Source organism: Orcinus orca, chromosome 2 (assembly GCF_937001465.1).
Source record: "Orcinus orca chromosome 2, mOrcOrc1.1, whole genome shotgun sequence".
NCBI lineage: Eukaryota > Metazoa > Chordata > Mammalia > Artiodactyla > Delphinidae > Orcinus > Orcinus orca.
In genome coordinates this window covers 117606515-117616150 of record NC_064560.1, presented here as the reverse complement: position 1 = coordinate 117616150, position 9636 = coordinate 117606515, and the positions used below count along the sequence as shown (strand labels likewise).

The 9636-nt window shown below is 59.6% G+C and overlaps 1 protein-coding gene across 1 annotated transcript; it reads right to left on the bottom strand.

Annotated features, from left to right (window-relative positions):
* Window positions 1-312: 312 nt before the first annotated feature.
* On the bottom strand, window positions 313-5315 carry ANKRD63 (ankyrin repeat domain 63). Its single transcript, XM_033435826.2, has one exon. The coding sequence runs from the start codon at window positions 4580-4582 to the stop codon at window positions 3425-3427; it is 1158 nt and encodes a 385-aa protein (XP_033291717.1). The 5' UTR covers window positions 4583-5315; the 3' UTR covers window positions 313-3424.
* Window positions 5316-9636: the final 4321 nt, after the last annotated feature.

Below are 9636 nucleotides of genomic sequence, written 5' to 3'. Positions count from 1 at the left end.
TTCCAGCTCTGACACTGATTCCAGCACTTACTTCCTGAGGTCTCATTCTACCCCCTCTCTGTCAGGGTCACTGAAACCTTCTACCCAGGAGCAAGGAGTCCTGCAGACCTCCTCCCCACAGTTCCCCACCTAGACAGCTGCCCTGGTCTAAGGGCCCCTGTCCCACCAGCTCAGCCAGAAGCAGCACCTGAGTCTTACCTCCAGGAAGCAGCCACAGTGGGCTGGGCAGAGATGGAGGCTGAGGGAAGGCGGAACCTACCTCCCAACCGAAGCCCACGGTCACGAGTGGTTGGCAAGGCAAAAAGAGGCCAGTTCTTGCAACTGAATAACACTGGATTTATTAACTATTCTTTTGAGCTCTAAGAGTCCTTCCACTGCACAGTGTCATTCCAAAAGCATGTGCGTATGTCATTTAGCCTCACACACAGACCGGTTCTGAGCTTGACCCGAGAGTACCAGCTCCAGTGGCACAGGTGACTTCACAATGACGAAAGCAACAAGAATTGGAAAAACAAAATGTTTAGAACAGTCTCTTCTAAACCAGATTGAGCTCGAGGGGACCCCAGCCTCAATGCCTTGGGGCTGACAATAAGGGGAAGTTCAGGATAGCGAAATGTGGTGAAACATCTAAGTTCTGCACAGAGCTGGGCCTGGTAAGAAATCTGCAAGAACAGCAAGGCAGTCAAACACACAATTCAGTTCAGACAGGAAAGATCTGCTGTGGTTTTTTAGAAACATCACTTTCAACCGCCAAACCCTTGGCAATTCCAGAGAGAAGCCCTCATAGTTGTTTGTTTATCCAATAAAGGGCCCAAGGTGACGTTCAACCAGAAATCCCCATGTCGGCAACACTTGAAACATGACAGCACCTTCAACACAATGTGCAACCCAGACCCATGTCTTCAATGTGGTATTCTGAAGAAGCCAAAATACTTGTATTCTTACACCATTAAAAGTAAACTTCATAAAAATTAAACACAGTTGGAAAAGGATAAGTGAACAAGCAAGGATCAGAAAAAAGGAGTTTGCACTTGGGGCGTCCAATTACCACCCATCCCACCCCAGATTCTCTCCTTCTGGCTTTTCAGGCGTTTTTCAGAACTTTTCAGTTCTGCCGCCACCCAGACAGTGGGACTGAGGAGAGGCAGATATGTGGGGAGAGAAAAATGGGAGAAGGGCAAAACACCCCAGAAACGAAAGCAAATCACATCAGAAGAAAACAGTGCATAATCAGCAGGTCTCAAGGTTCAGAAATCGTAAGGGACGGGTTGGAAGCTCCAGTTTCTCAGAAGACAGCAGGAGCTCTCTATATGGAGCCTTAAGCTGGAAGATCTTGGTGTCCTAAGTAAAGGGTCTGGCCTCCTGCTACTCCAAATGCGAGTTTTTTGTTCATTGTCCCTCACTTCACTGCTGTGAAATGACTTCAAGTATCCGGATTTAATACACTACAAGAGGAAGAGGATTCCATGGGTAAGTGCACAGGGAGGGAGAAGTACACAGCGGTGGCTCCAAATAAAACCACAAGGCTGAACTCCGAGCCTGGGCGCAGCGAGAGCGCAACTTTGCCACCAGGGGGCACCAGAGATCACGTCCAGTGTCTGGGCCCTCGCGGCCTCGCGGACCCCGGAGCGGTGGAAGCACTGGGGAGGTGTCTGACACTTACACGAGGCCGGACCCTGATCACCCATCCCTCACCCCAGGCCCAATTTCTCATCACAGGTCATTCTCGCTCTGGGCAGTTCCCCTAGAGTTATTGGTGAAAAACCTTCCGTTCTGCAAAGATGAATAGATCGACGTCTTGAAAAGACCCCACGGCCGGCAGCTGAAGGGCTGCACGCTCAACCTTCGGGGTTCACAAAAAACTCCCCACGTGCTGCCACCCCACGGGCTGGGCACACAGGTTCGTGTGCTGGCGCTTCAGCAGGATCCTAGGGCACGCGATTCGCCAGACCCTCCAGACCCTTCTCGCTAGGCCGGCACAAAGATGAGGGCGGGGGCGGGGAGGGATGGGGACGAAGGGCCGGGCTAGGAAAGGGCCTTTAACCACCTCTCCGCAATTGCCTCTGACTCACTAATCTGCCCAGTACTGAAGCTGAGCCGGGCCTGCATCCCACGCTTTGGGGCAGAGGCAGGGGTCCTTGGTCTCGAGCTCTAGCATCCATTATCCACCCTGCCCTCTATTAACGGCCCAGAGAGAAGCAGGAACCGTTTAACAGCCCTCTTCCAGCTCTCAAAGGAGTTTGATATAATTTAAACCCGGACCTGCCATTCGTGTGGGCTTCAGACTCCCGCGCGCCGCCGCCTTTAACGTGGCAAACACTTCAGTCAATTATCCCCCTCGCGGAGCTTCTATTTAAAGAGACATTGTCAGGTTCTTAAGCCTCGGATCAGACCCGCTGCTTTCTGCTTCACATACAAAGACTCAAAACACGAGTTCTTTGAGGATTGGAAGAAATACAATTAATCAAAGCCTTCGCAACCGTTCCCCCCTGCGGGAGCACCCACGTGCAAGACCGGGAGCTGCGAGGCGGTGGGGGCGGGGGAAGTGCTAAGTCCTTTCCATTTCAGGCCTCTGAGAGTGAGAGGAAACAGGCTTAAGAGCCCAGAGCTGGGCTGGGCAAGGGGGGGCGAGGGGGGCGCGTGAGCGGGATGGGGGGAATGACCCCACATTGTCGATGAAGTTGAATCTTGGGTCTGCCTCCGGCTGAGGCAGAAGAAGCTGGTTCAAGGGACAACTAGCATTCCTCCCACCCCCAAACTATGCTTTCAATGTCTTGAGGCAGGAGTTTCTCCCCCTAAAAATGTAACCTCCAGACTCCTTCCCTCCCGTTCAGAAAGGCTCCGAGGCCCATCTCCAGGCTCCCCTTCTCCATCACTCCAGCACAAGGGGAAGGGATACTTAGGTCATGTGGGGCACTACTGTCAGCAACACTGGGGTAGGGGGGGCAGGGGTTGAGGGGTGGGGGAGGGGGAGTGGGGGGGTGGGGAGGCTAGGCCTTTGTTCTACAGGACAACTCTTCTGCCTGGCTGGCTGACTAGGGTGTGGGAAAACCCAGCAAGGGGAAGGAAACCCGGCAGGAGCCTGAAAGACGCGGGAGTGCGCCTTAGCGCTCAGGGAAGGGGGTCCAGCTGGAAAGCTGTAGCCTACGGATCCAGTCTTCTACTCCTCGCTTCCAGGACTGGAACGGCAGGCCTTTAGAAAAGGTGAGCGACTCGGGCAAGGAATACCAACAAGCACAAAAAAGAAATAAGATAGGGGTCCGTTTCGGAGAGAGGGCTGAGGGAGCTCTCACCTTGGCAGCAGGGACAGGTGCTAGGATCTGGGGGTGGGAAACTGCCAGGAAGGTGAGGGACCTGGGAAAAAGAAATCCCAGTGGAGCAGAGAGGGGAAGGTGGGGGGAGCAGGGCTCGGCCTCGAGGCTGTTTACTGCTGAGCGTGCAGCACCACGGCCTCCGTGCCCGCCTGCCAAGGCTGAGGCCCAGGCACCGAATGGGGCAGAGCGTTGGGCTCTAATTCTGAGCCGCTCTCGGGCCCAGGTGCTTCCCCGACCAGGCTGGGGATGTCTGGAGCTGTAGAGCGTCGGCGCAAACCCGAGCGGCCAGAGCCGGGGCCGCCCTCGGGGTGGGGGCTAAGGCCGACAGGGGCTTGCACTAAGGTTGGGGGCGCTCCCTCCAGCACCTCCTGCGAACGCCACCGCCCAACGCCTGAAGACTGAGGCGAGTGTGGTTGTGCCATCAGGGCTCCCGCCCGCAGTCGAGCCGCCTCCTCCTCGGTCACGGCACCCAACGCCAGGCTCATGCTCCGGCCCAGCTCCGGCCGCTCGCTGCCCTGCACCCGGTGCCGACCGAAGCCCTTACCCCCTGAGCCAGCCTCGCCGCCGTGACCATGGCCGCCGGCCGCTCGAGCAAAGCGCGCCAGAAGCGGCCGCGGTAGGCGGCGGGGACTGGGTCTTCGGCGCTCCGGGCTGGGCGCGGGAGCCGGACGGCCAGGGGGGCTGTCGGAGTTGGAGCCCCGAGCCGCGGCGGCGGCGGCGGCGGCGGCTGCGCGGCCCCAGGGCCCGGTGAGGGCCTGCACACAGGTCCCGTGGCCGCGGGCGGCGGCCAGTTGCAACGCCGTGTGGCCCGCCCGGTTGGTGCGGTCGAGGCGCAGGCCGAGGCGGCGGAAAGAGCGCACCAGGAACTCGAGCACCGCCCCGTGGCCGCACGCTGCCGCCCACATCACCGGGCTATTGCCCGCCGAGTCGGCCGCCTCGGGGTCGCCGCTGAACTGCACCAGCAGTTGCACGGCGTCCAGGTGGCCGCGCTCGCACGCCAGGCTGAGCGCCGTGCGGCCGCGCTCGTCCCGCAGGTTCACTGCTGCACCCTGCTCCAGCAGTAGTCGCACAAAGCGCGCGCGCAGCGCGGGGTCTGGCAAGCTCACGGCCACCATAAGCGGCGTGCGGCCCTGCTCCGCGCGGCAGTCGATGATGCTGCGGTCCAGCGCATCCAGCACAAAGCGGGCCAGGTGCACTTTGCCCGCCTGCATGGCCTCCAGGAAGGTACGCGTACCCGCTCGGGGGCACAGGTCCTTGGGCTTGAGCATGGCCTCGGCCGCCGCGCCCAGGCGGCCCGGCAGCTCCGCACGGGGGCGCCCCTGTTTCTGAGCCCCACCGGGCTCCGGCCCCCGCCGACGCTCGGGTATGGCTCCCTCCGCGCGTGGGCGGCTGCGGCCGAGGGTCCTGAGGTTCCCACTCTGTCCTCCAGCTGCCCCGCCGCTCCTGGGCCGCACGCCCGGCGTCTCGCTGCTCCTTCCCTGGGCTTCCCGCCTGATGGTGTAGTTGCTCGCTACTCCGGGCTCCGCGCCTGGCCCGCCACAAGACGACGGGAGCCGAAGCTCGGGCCCCTCCTGACTCTCCCGCTGCTTTCCCAGTGTCCGGCGCCCCTCAGTCCGTCGTGGCTGGGAGCCGCGCCACTCACCCACACCGGGGGCAGCACCGCTCCCCTGCTGAGACGGTGGCGCCCGCCGTGCGCGCCTGCCTCTAGCCTTGGCGGGGCGCGCCGCTCCTCAATCTCCCGGCGCCGCTCCTCCGCCTCCTCCCCTCTCGCGGGGGCCGGGCCACGCCAGGGCGCTTGCTCCTTACTTGGGGGGCTTGGCGGCGCGGGAGTCGCCGCCCGCATGGATACCTGGTTTTATAGTCTCGGGGGTCTGCATGGCAATGGCTACTCAGGAAGCGGGCTGAGCCGTCAGGGCCGAACTGACGGGGCGGCGGAGACCGCCCCTGACCTTCACCCACCTCTCGGTGGGCCACGACGTCGGGGAGCAGCTTCTCCTCCGCGCTTCCCTGGGGCTGCGGCAGCGGGGGCGGGGCGGGGGCTGCTCGCAGGGGGCCACATGCACCCGACCGGGCCAATCCCAAAGTCACAGTCTTCTCTCCCCACCCTCCGCCCCCACCGGAGTCGGTGCCCGGGGCTCCATAGAAACTGCCGGGACCCTGAGCCCGTCGAAGAAGACGAGGGCTGCCCCCATCGGTGCGGCTGGAAGGAAGTGGGACCCCATGAGGGCAGAACTGGACCATAAGCGCGCTGGGGGTGGTGGCGAAAGGCGGGCGGGGAGTAAATCACTCCCCAAATCGGGGGGGGGAGTACCTACGCTGAGCGGGGTTGGGGGCCCTCAGTCTGGCTGGGAACCGCCACTGGAAGTGTAGCGAATCACGCACGCACAATTGTTCCTCCCGCACACGCTGATTCGGCGCGGGGGTGGCGGTGGGGGAGTGCGCTCTCGTATCTCGGACGTCTCCAACCGAGACAACGCGCCCGCCTGCCAGCTCCCGGCGGCTGAGAAGCTGGCGGTGCGGAGACGCGGCGACTGGAGCGGGCGCCTTAAGATCCGGGAGTACTGCAGCCGCGTTAGCAACTCCTCGGCGCCGCCTCCCCGCTGTTTCAGGACCCATCGCCACCCCGGAAAGAGCGAGGGACATGCAAACCTCCCCCAGGGTCCCCATCTCCTTCTTGAGCACAAAACCACCCCCAGACCACAGGGCTCTGACCTTGACCACTAGCTGAACCCTTCCGAGATAAGAAGAGAGCACGAGTCAACAGAGTGTGAGAAAACTACCGTATCCCCTCTCCCTCCGGCCCGCTGCTCCGCCCTGGGAGGGGGGGGGGGGAGGAGCAGGCCTCGGAGGAGGGGAGTCAGAGCACCTAAGAGCTGCAGAGGGTGGGAAAGTGTGTAGGGTTGGAATGGATATTTGTGAAAAAAGAAGTGAGTCAGGTATCGACTACAGAATTTACTGAGACTTTTTGTGAGCTAGGTATTGTGTGTTCCCAGCCGTGGGAAATACAGAGGCGGAAATTCGGTTCTGGATGGAAGAAACCTCTCCTCTCAAGCGGGAAAACAAGATCGGGACATAAAAAGTCGAGTTTATCGCCTAGGGGCTGAATACGTATGTTAAATACAAAACGGAGACAGTCCCTGGAGGAGAAAATGGAGTTGTGGGGAAAGGCAGACTCTAGGGTCTTCTGAGAATAGGGCTTCTGAGATGGTCTTCAAGGATGTATGGGAGCTGGCTGCTAAGAAGCAAGGGCACGTAAGCAGGAAAAACACCTTTAGTGCTGAGGGCTGCTTTAAGGGGTCCCTTTATATGAAAGACAGGAAATTAAGGGAAGAATAAAGGTGTCCTCAGCCTGGGCAAAGCAGTGACCAGAAGCTTTGCAGCAGGCTCTGCTTGGGGAAGGGTATGGGCAAGGAGAGGATTTGCCTCCGGGAAAAGCCCGTGGGCCCAGATGGGAGAGTGGCAAAGTGGGCACATAGCTCTGCACCCTGAGCTTCTCACCTCTCTCCAGCTCCCAGGCTTCAGAGATGCCCACATGACATCGGGGCCAGCCGTGAAGCAGGGACTCCCACTTCCCTCTCTCCTGGGCGGAGCATGTGATGTATGCCTGTGCACACCGTGAAGCGCCCCTCTTCTGACTTTTTGCATTTTTTAATCCCCCTACTCTGAGATCTGCCACTTTTCTCTCATGGTGTCACAGAAAGGGCATTTGACAGGAGAGTTAAGTCCCAGCTTGAAGGCGTTTACTAGCAGTGTGGCTCCAGGCCTGCATACTCTCTTCTGCAAAAGGAAGCCAAGAACACCAACCCTGCCTGCTGCAAGCAACAGCAAGCTAGGGAGTGTCAGGGAAAGAGCTGCACAGTTATTCAGAGTGCAGAAAGCCCAATCCCACCCACAGACCTGCGGGCCCCACCTGGAGTAGGAATAGACTCGTCAAGCCTAGTAAGGACGCAGGAATGCTCTCCCTGTTTACTCAGGTAGCAGAAGAAAGGTTTTCTTCTCTTCGTGACTCAATTTCCCTTTTCTGCAGCATGAAGAGAATTGCTTTCTTCTCTTCTTTCTCTGTTTCCAGGGTTAGGGAGGGGGTATCCCAGGAATCTGTGCGGCAGGCCAGCCCAACAATCCAGGCAGTGACACCCCCAGGTGGAGGAGAGAAGCAGCAGGAACACAGAAGGGGCACTGGTCCCAAAGAGCCCTGCCCCTCCTCCCTGAGCCAGCTCAGCCTCATTTTTGTCCTTTTTCTCTGTGGTGGATGGAGAGAGTGCCAGGGAAGAAGAGGAGCTGAATCAGGGCCTCACCCTGGCCCGTCAGAGTGTGCTGTGCTGGGTACTCTCTGGAAGGAGCGGCCGTTCCATTGCCCCAGCTGGTACTACCAACCCAGCCAGGCCTGAGGTGGCATGGGGGGGCAGTGCCACGTCTCATGCCCTAAAGCCTTTGCTCTGACTTCCCAGTGGGTTCAGCATGTTCTGAGCAGAAAAGAAATAGCAACGATGAAAAAAAGCTGAGACTCTACTGAGGAGCATCGAGGCACCAACAGCCGGAATTAGAAGCTGTCGCTTAGGGAGCTGAAGGCTGACAGGCGATGGAGCTGAGGCAGGCAGGGGGCAGGCAGGCACGCCACACTCCCCTTCCCTCCCACCTGCTGAGCCTCCCCCTTGCAGGCCCCAGGCTGGCAAAAGGGCTTCCTCCCAGAGGCGGCTCAGGCCTGCAGTCTGTCACTCTGTCTGCAGCTGCCCCCCTTCCCAGGCCCCCTTCTTTCTTCCTCAAGTGTCACCAGCCCCCTCACCCTGTCACGTTGCACCAGCTCAGCAGGGTTGGGCCTGGTGGCACGTGGCTGGGAGATCCAGAGAGCTGGGGGGGGGTGGGGTGTGAGTCAGCAGGGGACTCTGGCGTCTGAGTCAGCAGTGGGATTGGGAAGGGGGTAGGGACCCTTCTCTTGATGCAAAAGGTGAAACTGAGGCATGCCAAGTGGATAGGGAAGCTGGCCCCAGCCCCACAGATCTGCAGCAGGAGTGGAAGCCAGTGAGGGACGGCATCAGTTCTTCCTCTGCACATCCCCTGAGGCCAGAGATAAATTCACGTCCAGGGCCCAAGGACTGTGGCATTTTCCCAGGGGCACCCTGCCCTTTTTCCAGAGGACAGAAAGCAGGGAGGTGGGTATTTGCCCTGCCCTCCTGGGAAGCCCCCAGCCTGCTGTGCAGAGGCCTCTCCAGGAGGGAGGATTGCATCCCCTTCCCCATTCCTGGGCTTCTCAGCCCCAGACTGGAGGCCTAGAGACTCTGCCCGGCCTGACTGAGGGGCAGAGAAGGCAGTCTTCTTCCCCTGAGCGGTCATTGGTCAAAGCTGGGGACTGCCCAGTGGGCCCTATTTGGCACTGGTTCCGGCTTATGCCCCATGCCCAGGTCAGTGAGTTCCTCTAGGCCTGGATCCTCATCCCTGTGAGGTTCTACCCCTGGGTTGGGGAGGAGATGGGGCAGCTGAGTGCTCAGCTGGAGTGCTGAAGACAGGGCACTGCCCTGGGGTGTCGGTGTCCCGCCCTCCGCTGTCTCCAATGTGTATGCAGGCTGACTAATGACAGGCCTTACTCCTCTGAATGCGCAGGCCCCCTAGCCTCACCCTGCAGCCAGGGACTGCTAGCATCACAGAGATCAAGCCCCCAGAGGGATGGGGGGAGGGGCTAATGGCATTTGCTATAACTCTCTGATAAGAAAACAGCCCAGAATCAACACCCACCCTGCCTCTCCAAAGCCAGTGTCTGTTTTCATTTGCGATTTGGGACTATGTCAATAGGTGCAGTGAATAGCTGCTCAGAGGCCTCTCTACAGCCTGTGTCTGGATCAACCATAACGGCCACAGGAGCCTGAGAATGCGACCGGGCTAAGTCTGCCTAAAGGGGCCCAGGTGGCCTGACAGCTTGCGACTCCCCAAGAGGGTGGGGGGCACCTCTGCAGGAGGCTCTTTTGCTCCAGCCCTGAGGGTGGAGACAAGGAAGGGCCACATCTGGTGAGGAGTGGAACAGAAGGGTGACATCATTTTCCAGTGGTTGTGGCATCAGGGCCGGCAGATGGGGAAGTGAATCCTCTTCAAGCCCAGAGGCAGGGCCATTCCACTGAGCTCTAGAAGGGACCTCATGCCCAGGTCAATTCTCATGGACTTTTTCCCCAGCCCACTTCATTTGGGGGGCACTCTACTCCGCTGCCCCCCCCCCATTTCTTTTATTTATTTTTGGCTGCGTTAGGTCTTCGTTGCTGCGCGCGGGCTTTCTCTAGTTGCGGTGCGCGGGCTTCTCATTGCAGTGGCTTCTCTTGTTGCAGAGCACAGGCTG

Excerpts from the sequence above, each read along its gene's own strand:
- ANKRD63 (XM_033435826.2), bottom strand. The coding sequence starts at position 4,582 with ATGCTCAAGCCCAAGGACCTGTGCCCCCGAGCGGGTACGCGTACCTTC.